General features: G+C 53.6%; 3 protein-coding genes across 3 annotated transcripts in view; all 3 read right to left on the bottom strand.

Annotated features, from left to right (window-relative positions):
* LOC308235316 (immunoglobulin superfamily member 1-like) overlaps positions 1-20464 on the bottom strand; it is a gene marked incomplete at its 3' end in the record, with an annotated part of 87242 nt that overhangs the window by 2935 nt on the left and 63843 nt on the right. The gene's annotated exons all lie outside the window — the stretch shown is intronic.
* LOC308235233 (leukocyte immunoglobulin-like receptor subfamily A member 6) lies at positions 579-2533 on the bottom strand (the record flags this gene model as incomplete). Its single annotated transcript, XM_080644016.1, has 4 exons — positions 579-961; positions 1258-1539; positions 1761-2072; positions 2227-2533. 4 exons carry the CDS (start codon positions 2531-2533, stop codon positions 579-581), a joined length of 1284 nt encoding a protein of 427 aa, XP_080500142.1.
* Positions 10606-15087, bottom strand: LOC308234918 (leukocyte immunoglobulin-like receptor subfamily A member 5; the record flags this gene model as incomplete). Its single annotated transcript, XM_080643368.1, has 5 exons — positions 10606-11398; positions 14005-14307; positions 14452-14736; positions 14898-14933; positions 15054-15087. 5 exons carry the CDS (start codon positions 15085-15087, stop codon positions 11262-11264), a joined length of 795 nt encoding a protein of 264 aa, XP_080499494.1. The 3' UTR covers positions 10606-11261.

The raw sequence follows: 20464 nt of genomic DNA, 5'->3' as shown, positions 1-20464 counted from the left end.
CCCCAACACACACACACACACACACACACACACACACACACACACACACACACACAGTGTCCTGAGCCTTTGGAGAACTTGGTCCCAGTGAGAAGGAGGAACTCTCCTCAGGCCATTACCCAGGAAGTGGCTGAGCCAAGACCAACACTGAGCTCCTCCCACCCACCACCTCCCCCCAGACCCTCACTTAACCCTGTGCGCTTGACTTCCCATTGGGTGGGGGTTGCTCCTCCCCTGGTGGTCCCCCAGTATCTCCGCTCCCTCTCTGCCCCCCTGGGGGACAGGTTGAGCCCCAGCAGGTGGTCTTGCTCTCCCTGGGGATCGGCCTCTGTTGGTCACACTCTTGTCTTGGTCTCTGGCTGAGGCCACAGGACTGGGGACTGGAGGGTCGGGATGGGTGCCCCTGGCCTTTCTCCTTCTGGTCAGCCCCATCCTCGCCAGCCTCCCTCTGCCCACGGGAGCATGTCTGGGCCTCAGGGAGGAGGAGGAGGATGAGGAGGGATGGGAGAGGCTCTGGCTCTTTCCATCCCTCTGGGAGGTGAGAGTCCCCTCTGGGTGACCCTCCTCCTGTTACTCCCTCAGCCCATTGCAGCCCAAGGTGCCCTGGGGATGGGGGCCTGACCTGACCTGAGGACACGGGGGCGGGGCTGGGGCTCCTCACCTGAGACCACCAGCTCCAGGGGGTCACTGGGCTGGGACAGCAGGTAGGGGGAGGTGCTGTTGGAGCCATAGCACCTGTAGGTCCCCTGGTGGCCTGAGCTCACAGGACTGAGGGTGAAGTTGGCCTGAGAGGGTGCAGACGTGTTCTGCAGACTGAGGTGCTGGGGAGGGTCCAGCGACCCCTCCCTGTGCAGGTGGAAGGTGTCCAACCAGATCTCAGACCCACACTGCAGGGTCACGTTCACTCCCCTGGGCACTGAGGGTCCCGGCTGGGCTGAGAGGGAGGGTTTCCTGTACATTCCTGGGGAGAGGAAGGTTGTGGTGTAAAGAGAGCCACCCTCCCCTCATGCCCTTGACCCTGAGCTGAGCAATCTTGTCCTTCTCCAGAGACTCTGTCACCCCTCTCAGCTCCTCTCAGTCCCCCTGGGGGGTGTCTTTTCTCTCCATGACCTCACCCCCTTTCTACCTTCCGCCCCAAGACCTCTGCCCAGCTCACCCTCTGCTCCAGGCCCCTCTCCTGGGCCCCATCACCCCAGGTGTCCCTGGGCCCAGAGCCCTGAGCAGACCCTCAGCACAGGGGCAGGGCTGGCTCCTCACCTGCCACCAGGATGTCCAGGGGGGCGCTGGGGGCTGACCACGCAGAGGAGAGGTGGTGTCCACTGTAGCATCTGTACCGGCCCCCATGGGTGCGGTTCACGGGGCCCAGGGGGAAGTCCGGGCTGCGCTGCCCATCGAGGCGCTGGGGGGGTGTGAGCCCCTCGTCCTTGGTCAGCGTGAATCTGTCAAAGCCGGCCTCCGCGTGGCACTGGAGGGTCAGGCTGTGTCCAGGCAGCACCAGCGCGCCTGGCTGGGCCGAGAGGGTGGGCTCCCTGTGCACACCTGGGAGGAGGTGACAGTGGCACCAGGGGACACCCAACATTGCCCACTGGGCCCCAGGGAGAGGTCTCCCATGTCCCTCCCTGAGCCTGCCGCCTGTGGGTCTGTCCCCAAGAGGCCAGTGTCACTGACCCAATGAGCCCAGGGCCCCAATGGACACACAGCTCAGGTCAGTTATTTGGGCCCAGGAAACAGATGGGGATGCACCCGGGTCTGTCCCTCACCTGTGACCTCGATGTGCAGAGGGGCACTGGGCTGTGACCACACGTTGGGCTTGGAGCTGGAAGAACCAAAGCATCTGTAGGTCCCCCCATGGGAGGGGCTCACGGGGCCCACAGGGAAGATGGCCTGGGCCTGCCACCTCCCATCATGCTTCCTCCATTCTGATTTCATGTGTCGGGGCGGGCCAGCCCCTCCCTCCTTCAGCAAATGGAAAGGGCCCGATGTGAGCCGTGAGCTGCAGGAGAGGGACACGTTCCCTCCTGAGGCCACCACAGGGCCTGGCTGTGCTGAGAAGGAGGGTGCACCGCCCACTCCTGAGGGAGGAGAAAGGTTCTGTGTTAAAGTGATCGTCACCCTCAAGCCACAGGTATTTTCTATGAGGGGTGGGGTCCCCCTGAGGCCACACTTTATTCCCTCTGCCTGTGACCTGGAGCCCACAGTGGGGAGGGCACCCGGTGTCTCCCTTACCTGTCACCACCAGGAGCAGGGGGTCACTCCACTCTGAGGGTATGTCCCCAGTGGTGTAATATGCACACTGGTACAGCCCTGCGTGGGATGGGGTCATGGCTTCAATGAGGAAACCGGCCTTGTTGCTGGAGTTCTGTGGGATCATTGATTCCAAGGGCTCAGAGCCCCTCTCTTTATACAGACCGTAGGCACCAGCCTGCAGAGACCACTGACACCAGATGGTCACATGGGTCCCGTTGGTGACGATGGGGCCTGGGTCAGCCCAGATGGAGGGTTTGGGGACGTCTCCTGGAAAGGAATGAGACATGAAAGGTCCTGGGGAGTCCTCATCTCCTCACGATGTCATGTATGAGCCAAGGATGCCATTTAATGTGCACCTGCTGTGTACGAGGCACATGCTGTTGCTGTCACTCATCTCCTCTCACCTCACAACAGTCATGCACCAGGGATTGCTGACCCCACCACCCACTTAACTGATTCTCAGAGAGGTCAATCAAGTGCCCCAAGTCACCCAGCCTGGACGGGGCAGGGCTGGGACTGGAACCAGGACTGTGGGTTCCCTGTGCTGTCCTCACGCTGCCCCCCAGGGGGACACCAGCTTCGTGCTCTGGGCTCCTCCTCTGCAGGGGCCTGTCCACGTCTCATCTGGAGCTGAGGGTCCTTCCTCATTACCCGCCCCCAGCACAGCAGGGACAGGAGGCGCAGTGTGAGGGCTGGACTCTGAGTCTCTCCCGGGTCCATCTCCACCCTGCAGGCCCTGACGCCCCCTTGGGAAGGTCAGGCTGGGCTGGGGGCTCTGCCTTCCTGAGCTCTGTGAGGTCCTTATGTCACCTCATCTCCCAGCAGCCTGTGAGCAGGATGGGACCAGGGCTGAGCAGACAGGAACCCCACACTCAGAGGAGGGAAGGGACCGCCCAGCCCCACAGCAGGAGCAGCAGAGCCAGGAGCTGAACCAGGGCTGATCCACCCTGTTCCCTCCTCTGAGCTGAGCCTGAGCTGAGGGGGAGGACTGGGGGCCCGGACCCTTGTCCTGCCTGTCCATCCCTGTACAGTGTCACCGTCCCTGAGACAGAGGGGACAGGCCCCATAACATCACGTCCTGGGGGCTTCCCTGTGAGGCCCTGTCCCAGGAGGTCAGGGCCAGAATGGACAGGAAATGTAAGATCTGGACAAGGATTCTCTCCTTTTACACCTGGAGACACTGAGGCCCAGGCATGAAAAGGAGTGTCCAAGTGAGAGACTTCAGGGGATCCAGCACCATCACATGGCTCAGCCCATGTCCCCATGGAGGCACCCACCACCTCCCCACAGAGACCCCCCACTTCCTCTCTGTGGGCCTGACTCCCTGGGTGGGGGAGACCGAGCCTCAGAGCCCCTGGGGCCTGTCACTCCCTGTAATCTGTCCCAGCTCCTAGCAGCCTTAGGACAGCCTTAGTGCACGGGCGGCATTAGATTCTCAGAGACTCAGAACTGCCCAGGGGAGCTGTCTCCCTCTGAGCAAGGAGGACCCCGTGGGCGGGGGCTGGGTCCCAGGGGTCCTGGTAAGGACAGGAAGAGGGGGAGAGTCTGGGGCTGACCCTGGAGCCTCCCTCACACAGAGTCCTCACTGAGTCCCTGTCACTGCCCCCCCTGGCACCTTCTGGACCAGGTGAGGGGGAGGGATGGAGAGGAGCCTGGGGGTCTCTGAAGTGCTGATCTCCTCTGGGTGACCTTCCCTAGAGCCCCTCACTCCCTTTCAGCCCATGATTGTTTTGGGGATGGAACCCTGAGCTGACAGCTAGCAGACAGGGTCAGGGGCCCCTCACCTGCGACCAGGAGCTCCAGGGCATCACTGGGGTGTGAGCACACCTGGGGGCTGTTCCGGTAGCAGCCATGGCATCTGAACCTCCACCTGTGGCTGGGGGTCACGGGGCCCACAGGGAACAGGGCCTGGGACTGCCCTCTTGGCTGGGTCTGTGAGTCCAGGGCCCAGGAGAGCCTGTGATCTCCTTCCTTAGTCAGAAGGAACCTGCCAAATCGCTGCCCTGAGCCACACTGGAGGGTCACGTTCCCTCCTGAGGGCACGACAGGGCCGGGCAGGGCTGAGAGGCTGGGTTTGCTGTACAATCCTAGGAGAGGATGAGGCAGCGTGTTAAATGGGGCTCACACCTCCCTCATGTCCCCCAGGGCTGGGCTGTGAGAGGGAGACACCCTGAGAGCAGACCCACTTCCTGAGGGCAGAGCCTGAGGCTGGGACCCCTGAGTGTCCTCTCACCTGTCACCACCAGCTCCAGGGGCTCACTGGGCTCTGACCAGCCAGTGGGGCTGCGATAGTAACAGCGATGTCTCCCTGCGTCATGCTCTGTCATGTGTGTGATGGAGAACTTGGCATTTTCCCCAGACTCCTGTGGCTCCTGTATTTTCCATGGGGCTGGGATTCCCTCTTTATACAGGTGGTACTCCTCAGCCCCTGGAATCCCCTGACACCAGATGGTCACAGGGGTCCCCCACGGGATCACAGGGCCTGGCTCAGCCCAGACGGTGGGCTTGTGGAGGGGCCCTGGAAGGAATCAGAGGCTGGATCACAGGACATTCCCACCCCTGGTCCCAACTCTCGGTCCCAGATGCCTCCCATCTGTCAGACAGATCCTGCCCTGCTGCCGGGAGGGTGGCCCTAGTCCCCAGGGAGGAACGGGACCTGGGACACCTGGGGAGACTCACCTGCCTGCACTGGGGTCCTGAGGCCCACACTCAGCCCTGGAAGAGAGTCCCTGTGAGAGATTTTCCCTGAACCCTGAGCAGCACCCTCCTCCCCATGAGCCTCCTGAGTCCTGGGGTCCTGACAGACCATGGCTCCCCTCCCCCTCCCATCTCACCGAGGCAGAGCAGGGCCCTGAGGGTGGTGGTCATGGCGTCTTCTCCCTGTAGCCTCAGCTGAGCAGATGGAGGCCACGGGGCCAGCAGGATGGACAGACAGACGAACGGGTGGTGGTCACTTGGAGTCCGGTCCTTCCTGTCACGGGTTTGTCACATCAGCAGCCTACAGGAGAGGGCACAGCCTCTCTCTAGCAGCCTGGCTCTCATTTTCATGGTGAAGCAGGATATAGACCCGGCGCCTCCTGAGAAGCCGCTTGCAGGTGAGGTGACCCAGGGCACGTCCTTCCCTGTCAGAGCCTCCCCAACGGGGTCTCCTTCCTCCTCAGCCCATCCATCAGCACCTCCCTGGGGTCCTCACCATGGACAGTGTCACCTGGGTCCTGAAGACGCTTCAGGGAGACGTGGGTCCCTGTGGCCTGCAGAGATCAGATCAGCAGGGACACGCTCACCCTCTCCCTGTGCAGCTCAGGGCGCTGTCCCTGTGACAGTGAGCACAGAGGGAAATGCAGGGAAATAGGGAAGGAAACAGGTCTCCCCCTCTGGCCCTATAGTGTGCTTCCCTTCCTATTCCAGCTCCTGGTATACTCCCCTTTCTTGCAACAGCATCCACCCCATCAGGGCGGGATAACGCTCTGAGTCCTTCTACCCCTCAGTGCCCCTTTCCCTCAGGAAGATCTATCTCTCCTCCTCGTCCCAGGATCCTGTCTTCACAGTCAGGGACAATAAGTGTGTTATTGCTCCGATTTGGGGAACAAAACTGATCTCATTAATTTATTTAATTTTTATTTAAAAATATTTTTATGGATTTCAGAGAGGAAGGGAGAGGGAGAGAGAGAGATAGAAACATCCATGGTTGGAGAGAATCACTGACCGGCTGCCTCCTACACACCCCATACAGGGGATCAAATCCCGAAATCTGGGCATGTGCCCTGACTGAGAATCGAACCTCAACCTCCTGGTTTATACATAGATTGACACTCAACCACTGAGTCATGCCGGCTGGGCTGATTCTTATTTAAATAGTCCTCCACTGTCAGGTGTGTGACCTTCACCCTCAATGTACAATCTCTTGAGTCTCAGTTTCCTCTCATGCAGCACTTTGTCAAGATCCCAACTCCTTAGAGTGGTTGGGGGGTCGGTGCCATGGACCTGGAGGGAGCCATCTGGTTTATTTTCACACCTGACTAAGCCTGTGAGGTGAGCCCTGAGTGGTGTTATTCAGAACTCCGCAAGTATTGGATGATTGCTGTACCCACGTACAAGTCCCCATCTGCTCCTGATACCGAAAAAGGCTGTGCACACTGTTTCTGAAATATGTGACCATCCTTAATGCCCAAGAAGAGAAGTGGAAGTTTTCCAGGTGGAGAGGGAAGCAGAATAGACAACCACTGCGAAAGTTGAGGGGCTACTGGGCCTGGGTGCAGCCAGCAGTCATCAGCGTGGAGCTTCCTACCTCTGTGTGGACAGGAGAGGGACCCAGGGTGGCCACACACAGGGAGGGGATCTGGACTCAGGGTGAAAGTTGGAGCAGGGTTGCCCCCTCCATGTGCTTTGGATATGGGCACTGGGGTCTCTCTGCCCATGAACCCAGCCCATGGTCAGCACTGAACCACGTCCCCTTGTGTATGTGAAACGGATTCAATCCATTCCAGTCGGGCATGGGCATCTGTCCAGGTGTGAGTGTGAGGCTCACCTTTGGCGTGGGCCCTGCTGGGCACATCACAGTCAGATGCTAACTTAGGGAGAGAGAACCCCTTGGGCCAGGGCTGATCCCACTCTCCACCTCTTTGTATCCTGAACATCAGCACAGCCCAGGGAGGGACTCTCTGTGGAGAAGCAGGCGTGTGGGAGGGGAGCGTCCAATAGGAATGGACGTGGAAGGGAAATCCCAGGGTGTGAGAGGAGGGAAGGGCTTGCCTCCCATGTACCCTCCCCTTCCTCCTCACCCCACTCCTGTCTTCCTGTCCTTCATTCCCCTCTCCTGCAGGATGGGGGCACCATGGCTGTGCTGGCCCAGCTCTCCCTGACACAGTCATCAAGTGGGACCCCTTCATGTGAAAAATGCTACAGACAGGGTGGTGCGGGGCATCCCTGAGGGTGTTGGCTGCTGATGCGGCTGCTTTCCTGAACATATCAGGCTCCCAAATCTGACACTGGGAAAGGTTTGAGATTTTGCTGACCCAGAAGGCAAAGGTGTCCTGAGCAAAGGCAATTGTTCATTGCTCTGTGCCTTGTGCATGTGCCCAGAATGCATTGCAGGTACTCCGAGGAACTTGAACCTGGCTGTTCCTCCACCAACACTTCACCACACTCATAGTGCCTTGCTGGACAACAGGACCTCTGCAACGGGCTCCATTGGGCTGTAAAATCCGAAGACAAGGACAGACATGGTGCCATTTTGTTTCGTTTTAAGCCCTGTACATGGATTTCTGTCTGTGATAAAGGGAAACCAGCGTCGCTCACCTCGAAGCTGCCTGTGGCTGCCCTGGGAAGCGTTTGGGAGCTGTGTGGTATTGTCCCTGGTGCGAAGCTCACGGAGATGAATCTGCAGGTGCCATATGCTTGGTGAAGGGCACATTGGAGAAAGCCCCTGTGCCCATGTCCTGGTCTCCAGCCTTGTGCCACCTGCTAAGAGGAAAGCATGGGTTGTATCCCCTGCAGAAAAGCTAAAGAGGATGGCATCTTCCTGGACACTGATAAGGACATGGATGAGCTTGTGTCTTGATTGGAAGTTTGTGAGATTTTCCTGAAGACAGGTTTAGCTTCTATCCGACTAGCCTACCTTTGAGTGTTATGTGACCCTGTGGGAAGCTTTCAAAGGGTATGTTTTCCTTGGCTTTTCACACAGTAAATCAGAAGTTAATGAAGGGCATTGATCCTCCTCACATTTTTATTCCTGAGATGCTGCCACCACAAGACAGGGCCAGGTTACCAAAGAGCATCATAGGACCCAGTCCTGCTCTCAGATTTCTCTGCTATTAAGGAGCTAGATGCCCTTAATAATGACACCATTGACCTAAAGAGGGATAAGAATAATGTGCAAGAGGACCTTAAGGAGAAAGAAGGTACTCTATTTCTAAAAGTTCTCATTCGAGGACATGCTTAGGGAGGAGGGAGAGAGGGAGACAGAGGAACATGGATGTGAAAGAGAAGCATCGATCAGTTGCCTTCTGTATGTACCTTGACCAGGGATTGAGCCCACAACTCCGGTTTGTGTCCCTGACCTGGAATTGAACCAGCAACCTTTCGATGCACAGGATAATGCTCAAACAACTGGGCCATTCCAGCTGGGAGAAAGATATACTCTTCAACAGAGAATGGCGTGGGCCAAGCTCTTCAGGATGAACTTCAAAGGGCAAATGCTAATCTGCAAATACTACAGGCTCAGAAACAGCAAGGACAGGGTCTCCTTAATGGGCTGGATGAGCAGGGAGTCTAGCTGCATGAGTGACTCAGAGAAGTCAGAAGGAAATGTGCTGAGGAGGCCCAGCTGGTCACATCCCTGGAGTTGAAGGAACTAGTCAAGAGTTGCAGATCTGCACTTCTGAGGAAGAGCTGGCCCAACTACAGGGAAGAGTGGAGTGGCCTACAGCAAGGAGCAGCAGGATTGGGGGAGAGAGTGGAGTCAAGGAAGGGCCAGCCGGGACCTCCTCAGGGGCACCTGCATGGTTCATAGCAGAAAATCAGTTCAATGCAAATGGATGAAAAGGAAACGATGGATAGGAAAGTGCTGGAAACCCATAGTAATCAATGAAATTGGTGCAGTCACTGCTCATCAGAGAGACACAAAATAAAACACAGTGGGGTCTCATCTCACCTGTCACAATGGCTATCACCAACAAAGCAACAAAAGACACTTGTTGGTGAGGATGTGGAGAAAAGGGAACCCTGGTCCAGGGCTGGTGGGAATGCAGACTGGTGAAGCCATTATGGGAAACGGTGTGGAGTTTCCTCAAAGAATTAAAAATGGAATCGCCATTTGGCATAATGATTCCACACCCAGAATATATCCTAAGAACCCTGAAACAGCAATCAGAAAGAACATACACACTCCCGTGTTCATAGAAGCCCAATTCACAATAGCTAAGATCTGGAAACAGCCCAAGGGCCCATCAGTAGATGAGTGGGTAAAAAAGCTGGTACATGTACGCCATGGAATGCTATGCAGCTGTAGACAAGAAGGATTTCTTATCCTTTGAGACAGCATGGAGGGACCTGGAGACTATTATACTAAGTGAAATAAGCCAGTTAGAGAAAGGGAAGTATGACATGATCCCACTTGTATGTGGATTCTAAGGAACAATATAAACTGAAGCATAAAACAGATGCAGAGACATAGAAGCACAGAACAGACTGTGGAATCTCCCAGGGAAGGAGGAGGTGGCTGAGTTGGTGAGGAGAAATTAACCGGGGGACTTATATGCATATACACACAGCTCAGGAACACAGACATTAGTGTGGGGAGCATTGGCTCATGAGACTGGACTGGCAAGGCAGTTGCCAAGGAAAAGTTTGTCCTGAATTCAACAGTGAGGAAGACCCATCTGTGGAGAGGGGCTATAGCGTTTGTACAGGTTCAAGCCTGAGACTAATGAGAGGGCATTATCCTCTCATGGCAAAGCCACGTGCAAGTCCCAGCACAGTTATAGCCAAAGGCTATAGTTGTAAGCTTCATCTTATGGTCTGCACCTGTGGGCCCAGGTTGCTGAGTGATATGGACTGCGGGAGGTGCAGCAAGTAAACAAAGCTTGATCAGGTGCATGTAATTGAGTAGATTCCAAACTCACGAGAACACTGTAAACATCTTAACCACGCCCTTACTTTGTCTCGTGGAATCTGCCTATAAAATAAAAACTCGGCTTGCAGGCCTTGGTGCTGTCTCTCCATCAGAGGGAGCAGCATCCCACCTAGCCCCAGCTTTATTCTCTTGTCTCTTTTCTCCATCCTTTACGGCCCCTTCTCAGTTTCACCCAGGGCCGTGCTGGTTCAGCACACCCATCAACTGTAGCATCAAGGTCGCTGGCAGATCCAGGTGCTGATACAGATTAGGATTTTTTTCCAGTTTGATTTTTTTTTTTTTTTTTGGCAGTGATCCTTTCAAGGCCTATCCTTTTGGAGAAATTAGTCTATTTAAAGGTGGGCCTTTTAAAAGTTCATATCCATATACATCAGACAACTTTCTCAAGTAATCTTCTCCTGACCCTGTGGCCCCATCTGGTGCAGAGCCTTTCATGCAGCCAGCATCAGCAGTGACCCTTGGGTAGAAACACTGAGGCACCGTGATCCTATCGCTCCAGGTGGAAGGTTGTCGTTGCAGCTAGTGATTGGCACACAGACCTGTTTACCATATTAACAATAGTAGGAAGCATTCCTATTGGAAATGCATGTGTGACCTCCAAACTGATTGATGTAAATGTATAAAACAAACAAATATGAATCAGTTTAAAACAGGTCTGGAAAATTTTTAAAAAGCAACTTAAAACAAACCGTATGTATTACTTAAATAAAATGATGCAAACAATTCAAAATTTCTTATTTATTATCAAAATATTATGATTTCTGCTCAAGATAGTCGGGAAAGTAATCCTCCCATGATCACTGCGAAATCACAAACTACAGAACAATCATCATTCAGAACCACCTGCCATCTAGGTAAACAGAAGTTCTCAAGTAAGGATACAAACAAGAAGTCCCATGGAGATGGTAGAAGGGGTGGATTTGTGCAATGGGCTGGACCACGTGGAGCAGGTATCAGGGCTTTATTATTTTGTTTTACTTTGGCTTCTTTTTGGTTTAAAAACAATCCCAGGGTTATGAAGATACCACAATTTCTTGGAATGGATGTGACCCAGCATGAAGGGGTGTATAGATGTGAATCCAAAGCAGCCATGTGGGATGGACCCTCATGTCAGCGGGAGAGAACAGAAGGGCAGTGGAGGAGAGTCAACAAGCACAGGGAGCAAGAGAGAGCACCCCATGTGGATGGAGGAGGCATCTTCTACTGGGACATGGCCCGTGTTTTCCTGCACCCAAACCACACCTACCGAGTCTTCTCGCCTGGACATTCTCAGCAGACAGTTTTCCCAATTATGGTTCATATTCTCTTTCAGCACTTCCTGGGGTCATCAGATGGGCTCTAAGGCTCCCCCACTCTGAATGGTGCATTGTTGCCTCTGTGTTCATATCCTGGCTTCATCATGGGTCGTTCTGGTGTCGTTTCGAGCCTGAAATAGCAGCACCCCGAGCACCACCAGGACCAAGCCAGCCACGCCCATCCGGATGAGATTCTCCACTGTGTAGTCTTGGGGTCCGGAGGCTGGAAAAGGTGGATACAAAGGTCACAAAGGTCAGGGAAGACCCAAATCTCCAAGGTTCTGGTGTCTAGCCTGGTTCCCACCTCCCCTTGACATCAGCGTCCCTGTGATGTCTGAACTGGGCCCTGCTCTGAGTCACCTTGGTAAGAGTTAGCTGTGCCCAAGAACTGAGGGTGAGGGGAAAATGGTCCCAATTCGGAAACAACTAAGCTGTGTGTTCTGTGTTCAGCCTGAGACTCAAGACCCCATGAGCTTATTCCCCTAAACCTGACAGATCCTCTGTTCTCAACAGATGGGGACCCAGGTTGCATGGAGGAGAGGTTGGTGTCAGGGGCTCCTGAATCTCAGGAGCACGAAGGGGTGAAAGTCTGGGCTGGGTCTCCTTTACCCTACCCCACCCAGGCCCCTCCTCTCTGGGGTCCACATAGTCATCCTCACCTGGAATTGTTCATCTATTGACTCTTCTATTAACTCATTTATTTATTTATTAAATATATTTTTACTGATTTCAGAGAGGAAGGGAGAGGGAGAGATAGATAGAAACATCAATGATGAGAGAAAATCATTGATTGGCTGCCTCCTGCACACCCCCTACTGGGGACTGAGCTAGGAACATGGGGATGTGCCCCTGGACAAAATCGAACCTGGGACCCTTCAGTCCATAGGCCTACACTCTATCCACTGAGCCAAACCAACTAGAGTTTAACTCATTTATTATACAATTATACAAATGAATACATACAGTGTAGATATATTTATCAAATGAGAAATGTGGGCATATGGATGCTAATGGTGTGAAGTTTTGCTTTATCTCAAAGTACAACAAAGGTCATAACCAAGGACGTCCACACTTCTGGCTAAAATTTTAAGTCACAGAGAAAATCCCCCTAATTTCATTATTGAGTGAGCACCCAAAGTAGGAAACCATGTCAATGTGTTTCCCTATCTATAATAATAAAAGGGTAATATGCTAATTAGACTGGACATCATTCTGGACGTCCTTCTGGATGAAGCCAGGGCCGAAGTAAAGCTTGTGTCCCGGGTGCCTGTGGGTGGCTGGAGGGAAGTCAGCCCGGGTCCTGGGTGCCAGAGGGAAGCTGGTGCTGGCAGCCAGGGGAAGAAAGGCCTACTTTTGCACGAATTTTGTGCATTGGGCCTCTAGTTTTGCTATAAAACCCAAGATATAAACAAAATTATGGACCTCTCCTCATATAGTGACCCATGCAATAACTCTCAATGTCAGCTCCACAATTCAGAAAATGCACATGGATGATCAGCGTCACTCAAATGGGTGACACCAAGAAGCCTTTGTAATGTGTGTCATGTGGTTAAAGGTCAGAGAAAAGATAATTATGGGGGGATGTGCATCTGTCAGGAAAAGACAGCAGTCCTAGTAAACCTCAATGAAAAAGAAGAAGGGATTGGAACAAAGAGGCCTAAGTGCTTTCAATATAAAATGCAAATTTGTAAGTGGATTTGCCTTGACATAACGTTGGGTGTGAATTAAGCTGTTTCCCGGAGGGAAAGCTGTGGCCCATTTTGGTCTGTCATTCCATTCTATCGGACGTGGAGTGAGAAAAATAGGTATGCCATCGGGAATAAAGAAGTGACATTTCCTTTGACTGCTGGGTATTATACTTTAATATCAGAGGGATCAACTGAAAAACAATCCATAGGGAGAGAAGCTTTAGGAGGATAACAGGTCATGATATAAATATGTCCAAACAATAGCTTTCCTATGTGTACTTTCTACCATTTAGAAACTCTACCGGAATCAAACCGCTTACTCACAAATTACAATATTAGTTGTGCAATTCTCTAAGTGGGCTGTGCATTTACTCAATTTTACAAATAGCTGTCAAAATGCTTCTGAAGCACATTTATAAAGCTCATTTGAAAATGTGCATGATAAGACTTTATATAAACAAGAAGCTATTCTCCATAACAAATGTCTGGATTTAATTTACTCTCATAGAAAACAGGAATAAAATGTTTATATTTCAATATGGACTCCATATAATGTAAGCTAAATTGTGAGCTTATAGACGGAAGTATGGCCTGAAGGTTCTCTAAAAGCAGCCATAATAGACCCGTGTGCACAGAAACCCTGAGCAGAGGTGAAGGCACAGAGTCTGGGCAGGAGGCCCCAGGTCCCATGAGCCCTTCAGGGTCCCTCCTTATTCTCAGGTGAGCACTTGGGGCCTGGAGGCCTCCAGGTGAGCACAGGGTCCGTGCAGTGTGGTGCCCACAGGCAGGATGCTTCTCTCTACAGGGGAGTGTCCAGTGGGGGCTGGGACTACAGGGACCCAGATTCTGAGATGAAGACATCAGGAGGTGAGTGGTGGTTTGGTCTGTGTTCTCTGCTCAGTCTAATCACATTCCTGCTCATTTCACTCACATCTCATTCCCCCCTCCCTACCCTTCATCTCTGCTGAGGTTCAGAATTGGGTTCAAGAGTGTGAGTGCCGGTCTGTCTCTACTCTCTCATGGGCTGGACCCTGCTCTATGGAACCTCCTCCCCCTCCGTGTTTATTACTGTCACCCACACTCCTAGGGACAGGGTCCTGAGCTGAATGAGCACAGAAAGCATGGGGCCAGGGCTCCTCACCTGAGACCAGTAGCTCCAGGGGGTCACTGGGGTGTGACCACACCTGGGACCTGTTTCTGTAACAGCCATAGCATCTGAATGTCCCCCTGTGGCTGGCAGTCAAGGGCCCCACAGGGAACAGGGCCTGGGACTGCCCACTGGGCTGTTGCTGTGAGTCCAGGGTCCAGGAGAGCCTGTGATCTCCTTCCTTAGTCAGAAGGAACCTGTCATATCCCTGCCCTGAGCCACACTGGAGGGTCACGTACCCTCCTGAGGGCACCACAGGGCTGGGCAGGGCTGAGAGGCTGGGTTTGCTGTAGAATCCTAGGAGAGGAGGAGGCAGCGTGTTAAATGGGCTCACACCTTCCTCACATCCCCATGGCAGGGCTGTGAGAGGGAGACACCCTGAGAGCAGACCCTCATACTGAGGGCAGAGCCTGAGGCTGGGACCCCTGAGTGTCCTCTCACCTGTCACCACCAGCTCCAGGGGGTCACTGCGCTCTGACCAGCCATCAGCGCTGTAATAGGAACAGCGATATCTCCCTGCATCATGCCCTCTCATGTGTAAGATGGAGAAATTGGCCTTGTCCCCGGGCTCCTGTGGCTTCTGTGTTTTCCATGGTGCTGTGCTTCCCTCTTTCTCCAGACGGTACTCCTCAGCCCCTGGGGTCCCCTGACACCAAATGGTCACTGGGCTCCCCCAGGGGATCACAGGGCCTGGCTCAGCCCAGAGGGTGGGCTTGGGGAGGGTCCCTGGAAGGAATCAGAAACTGGGTCACAGGGCATTCCCACCCCTGGTCCCCAGCTCTCCGTCCCAGATGCCCCCATCTGTCAGACAGATCCTGCCCTGCTGCCTGGAGTGTGGCCCTTGTCCCCAGGGAGGAGTGGGACCTGGGACACCTGGGGAGACTCACCTGCCTGCACTGGGGTCCTGAGGCCCACACTCAGCCCTGGAAGAGAGTCCCTGTGAGAGATTTGCCCTGAACCCTGAGCAGCACCCTCCTCCCCATGAGCCCCATGAGTCCTGGGGTCCAGACAGACCAAGGCTCCCCTCCCCGCTCCCATCTCACCGAGGCACAGCAGGGCCCTGAGGGTGGGGGTCATGGTGTCTTCTCCTTGTAGCCTCAGCTAAGCAGATGGAGGAGATCTCTAGGCCTGCAGGATGGACAGACAGACGTACAGGTAGTGGTCACTTGGAGGCCGGTCCTTCCTGTCCTGGGTTTGTCATATCAGCAGCCTGCAGGTGAGGGCACAGCCTCCCTCTAGCAGCCTGATTCTCATTTTCATGGTGAAGCAGGAAGCAGACCCACAGCCTCCTGATATGCCCCTTCCAGTGAGGTGACCCAGGCCACATCCTTCACTGTCAGAGCCTCCCCCACGGGGTCTCCTTCCTCCTCAGCCCGTCCATCAGCACCTCCCTGGGGTCCTCACCATGGACAGTGCCACCCGGGCCCTGGAGACACTTCAGGAAGACGTAGGTCCCTGTGGCCTGCAGAGCTCAGATCAGCAGGGACACACTCACCCTCTCCCTGTGCAGCTCAGGGCGCTGTTCCTGTGACAGTGAGCACAGAGGGAAATGCAGGGCAATAGGGAAGGAAGCAGGTCTCGTGCTCTGGCCCCAGATTGTGGTTCCCTTCCTACCCCAGCCCCTGGTCAACTCCCCTTTCTTGCAACCTCATCCATCGCAGCGGCCTGGGAACTTGCGCCTCTGAGTCCCTCCTCCCCTCAGTGCCTTGTTCCTCAGGAAGATCTCTCCTCTTGGGCCCAGGTCCCCGTTTTCACAGTCAGTGACTGTAAGTGTGTTCTTGTTCTGATTTGGGGAACAAAACGGATTATTTATTTATTTTTAAATTTTTTTTAAAATATATTTTATTGATATTTCACAGAGAGGAAGGGAGAGGGACAGAGAGCCAGAAACATCGATGAGAGAGAAACATCGATCAGCTGCCTCCTGCACACCCCCCACTGAGGATGTGCCCACAACCAAGGTACATGCCCTTGACCGGAATCGAACCCGGGACCCTTCAGTCCGCAGGCCGACGCTCTATCCACTGAGCCAAACCGGTTTCGGCTCGGCTATTTTTTAATTTTAAAAATATATTTTTATTTATTTCAGAGATGATGGGGAGGGAGAGTGAGAGACAGAAACACCAATGATGAGAGAGATTCACTGACTGGCTGCCTCCTGCATGCCCCACATGGGGGATGGAGCCCACAACCTAGGCATGTGCCCTAACTGAGATTGGAACCTCGACCTTCTGGTTCATACACAGATCGATGCACAACCCCTGGGCCATTCTGGCTGGGCTGATTCTTATTTAAATAGCCCTCCATTGTCCATTAGGTGTGTGACCTTCACCCTCGACATACAACCTCTTGAGTCTCAGTTTCCTCTCATGCAGCAGGTCGTCAAAAACCCAATTCCTTAGAGTGGTTGTGGGGTCAGTGCCATGGGGACCTGGCCGGAGCCAGATTGGTTTATTTCCACCTGACTAAGCCTGTGAGGGGAGCCCTGAGCGGGGTTGTTCAGAACTCCGCAGGAATTGGATGATTGCTGTACCCACGTACAAATCCCCATCTGCTCCTGATGCTGAGAAAGGCTGTGCACACTGTTTCTGAAACATGTGGCCATCCTCAATGCCCAAAAAGGGAAGTGGAAGTTCCCCAAAAGTAGAGGGAAGCAGAATAGACAATGAGGGCCAACCTTGAGGGGCTACTGTGCCCGGGTGCAGCCAGAAGTCATCAGCGTGGAGTTTCCCACCTCTGTGTGGACAAGAGAGGAACCCAGGGGGCCACACAGGGAGGGGATCTGGACTCAGGGTGAAAGTTGGAGCAGGGTTGCCCCCTCCACGTGCTTTGGATATGGGCACTGGGGTCTCTCTGTCCACGGACCCAGCCCATGGTCAGCACTGAGCCATGTCCCCTGTGTGTGTGTGAAACGGACTCAATCCATTCTAGCCAGGCATGGGCGTCTGTCCTGGTGTGAGTGTGAGGCTCACCTTTGGCGTGGGCCCTGCTGGGCACATCACAGTCAGATGCTAACTTAGGGAGAGAGGACACCGTGGGCCAGGGCTGATCCCACTCTCCACCTCTTTGCGTCCTGAACATCAGGACAGCCCAGGGAGGGACTCTCTGTGGGGAAGCAGGCGTGTGGGAGGGGAGCGTCCAATAGGAATGGACGTGAAAGGGAAATCCCAGGCGGTGAGGGGAGGGAAGGGCTTGCTTCCCCTGCACCCTCCCCTTCCTCCCTGCCCCTGCCTACTTGTTCTTCTGTCCCCTCCCCTGCAGGATGGGGCACCATGGCTGTGCTGGCCCAGCTCTCCCTGACACAGTCATCAAGTGGGACCCCTTCATGTGAAAAATGCTACAGACAGGGTGGTGCGGGCCATCCCTGAGGGTGTTGGCTGCTGCTGCTGCTGCTTTCCTGAGCAGATCAGGCCCCCAGATCTGACACTTGGACAGGTTTGGGATTTTGCTGACCCAGAAGGCAAAGGTGTCCTGAGCAAAGGCAATTGTTCATTGCTCTGTGCCTTGTGCATGGACCCAGAATGCATTGCAGGTACTCTGAGGAACTTGAACGTGGATGTTCCTCCACCAACACTTCACCACACTCATAGTCCCTTGCTGGACAGTGGAACCTCTGCATCGGGGCTCCCGGGGGCTGTAAAATCTGAAGACAAGGGCAAATGTGGTGCCATTTTTTATCGTTTTAAGCCCCATATGTGGATTTCTGTCTGTGATAAAGGGAAACCAGCGCCGCTCACCTCGAAGCTGCCTGTGGCTGCGCTTGGAAGCATTTGGGAGCTGAGTGGTGTTGGCCCTGGTGCGAAGCTCACAGAGATGAGTCTGCAGGTGCCATGTGCTTGGTGAAGGGCACATTGGAGAAAGCCCCTGTGCCCATGTCCTGGCCTCCAGCCTTGTGCCACCTGCTAAGAGGAAAGCGTGGGTTGTATGCCCTGCAGAAAAGCTAAAGAGGATGGCATCTTCCTGGACACTGATAAGGACATGGATGAGTTTGTGTCTGGATGGGAAGTTTGTGCGATCTTCCTGGAGACAGGTTTAGCTTCTACCTGATCTTCCTACCTTTGGGTGTTATGTGACCCTGTGGGAAGCTTTCAAAGGACATGTTTCCCTTGGCTTTTCACTCAGTCAATCAGAAGTTAATAAAGGGCATTGATCCTCCTCACATTTTTATTCCTGAGATTATCCCACCATCAGACAGGGCCAGCTTACCAAAGAGCATCATAGGATCCAGTCCTGCTACAGATTTCTCTGCTATTAAGGAGCCAGATGCCCTTAACAATGACACCATTGACCTAAAGACGGAAAAGATAATGTGCAAGAGGACCTTAAGGAGAAAGCAGATACTCTATTTAACATTAATTCTCACCCGAGGACATGCTGAGAGAGAGGAAGGAGAGAAGGAGACAGAGCAACATGGATGTGAAAGGGAAGCATTGATCAGTTGCCTTCTGCACGTACCCTGACCAGGGATTGAACCCACAGCCCAGGTGTGTGTCTTGACCTGGAGTTGAATCAGCAACCTTTCACTGCACAGGATAATGCTCCATCAACTGGGCCCCTCCAGCTGGGGGAAAGATATACTCTTCAACAGAGAACAGCGTGGGCCAGGGTCTTCAGGATGAACTTCAAAGGGCAAATGCTAATCTTCAAAGATTGCAGACCCACAAACAGTAAGGACCGGGTCTCCTTAATGGGCTGGATGAGCAGGAAGCTCTGCTGCAGGAGCAACTCAGGACGTCAGAGGGAAATGCACTGAGGAGGCCCAGCTGCTCACATCCCTGGAAGCTGATGGAAGTAGTCAAGAGTCGCAGATCTCCACTTCTGAGGAAGAGCTGGCCCAACTATAGGGAAGAGTGGAGTGGCCTACCACAAGGAACAGCAGGATTGGAGGAGACTGTGGAGTCAGGATAGGACCAGGTGAGACCTCCTCAGGGGCACCTGCAAGGTTCATAGCAGGAAATCTGTTCAATGCAAATGAAACAGATGGAAATGAAAGTGCTGGACACCCCTAGTAATCAATGAAATTGGTGCAGTCACTGATCCTCAGAGAGATGCAAATTCAAATGACAATGTGGTATCACCTCACCTGTCAGAATGCCAACCATCAACAAATCAACAAAGAAAAGGTAAGGCTGTGGAGAATAGGGAGTCCTAGTACATGGCTGGTGGGAATGCACACTGGTGCAACCACTGTGGAAAACAGTATGGAGTTTCCTCAAAAAATTAAAAATGGAACTGCCATTTGACTCAGTGATCCCACTTCTAGGAATATATTGCAAGGAACCCTAAACACTAATCCAAAAGAACATATATACCTGTTTGTACATAGCAGCACAATTTTCTAGGATCTGGAAACAGCCCAAGTGCCCTTTAGTAGGTGAATGGATAAAAAATAGCTGTGGTACATTTACACCATGGAATACTATGCAGCTGTGAAATAGAAGGATCTCTTGCCCTTTGAGACAGCATGAAGGAACCTTGAGTGTATTGAGAAAGCATGGAGGGACTTGGAGGCAAATAAGCCAGTTAGAGAGAGATCAGTATCACATGATCTCACTCATATATAGAACCTAATGAACAAAATAAACTGATGAATAAAATAGATCCAGAGACATAAAGGCATAGAGCAGGCTGAAAAATCTCAGAGGGAAGCCTGTAGTGAGTGGATGGATTGTGAGAGATTAACCGGGGAAGTTATCTATACTAATAAAAGGGTAATATGCTAATTAGACTGGGAGACCTTTCTGGGGACCTTCTGGATGTTCTTCTGGACAAAGCCAGGGTGGCGGGGCCCAGGTAGAGGCCGTTAGAGACCAAGAGGGGAGGTCAGTTGTGGGTGATCAGGCCAGGATGGGACAGCAGTTGTGGGTGATCAGGCTGATGGGGGGCAGGGCTGTTGGGGGTAAGCAGACCAGCAGAAGGGCCAGTTGGGCGTGAGCAGGCCATCAGTGGGGGTCATTTGTAGGTGATCAGGACTGCTGGGGGGGGGCAGTTTGGAGTGAGTAGGCCAACAGGGGGCAGTTGGGGGTGAGCAGGCCAGTGCAGAGGGCTGGTGGGGGCGAGCAGGTCAGCAGGAGGGCAGTTGGGGGTGATCAGGCTGGTGGGGGGTGCAGTTGGGGGCGAGCAGGCCGGCAGGCAGAGTGGTTAGGGGTAATCAGGCAGGCAGGCAGGCAGGTGAGCGGTTAGGAGCCATCAGTCCCAGATTGCAAGAGGGATGTCCGACTGCCGGTTTAGGCCCGATCCCTGTAAACTGGCAGTAGGGCATCCTTCGAGGGGTCCCAATTTGGAGAGGTTGCAGGCCCGGTTGAGGGACACCCCCCCACCCCATGCACGAATTTCGTTCACCGGGCCACTAGAATGCACATATGCATATATACACAGCCCATGGACACAGACAATAGTGTGGTAAAGGCCTGGGAAGGGGAGCTGGGGGGTGGAAGGAGTCAGTGGGGAGAAA

This window comes from Plecotus auritus (assembly GCF_963455305.1).
Source record: "Plecotus auritus genome assembly, chromosome: 10".
Lineage (NCBI taxonomy): Eukaryota > Metazoa > Chordata > Mammalia > Chiroptera > Vespertilionidae > Plecotus > Plecotus auritus.
This window is presented reverse-complemented; position numbering and strand designations above follow the sequence as displayed.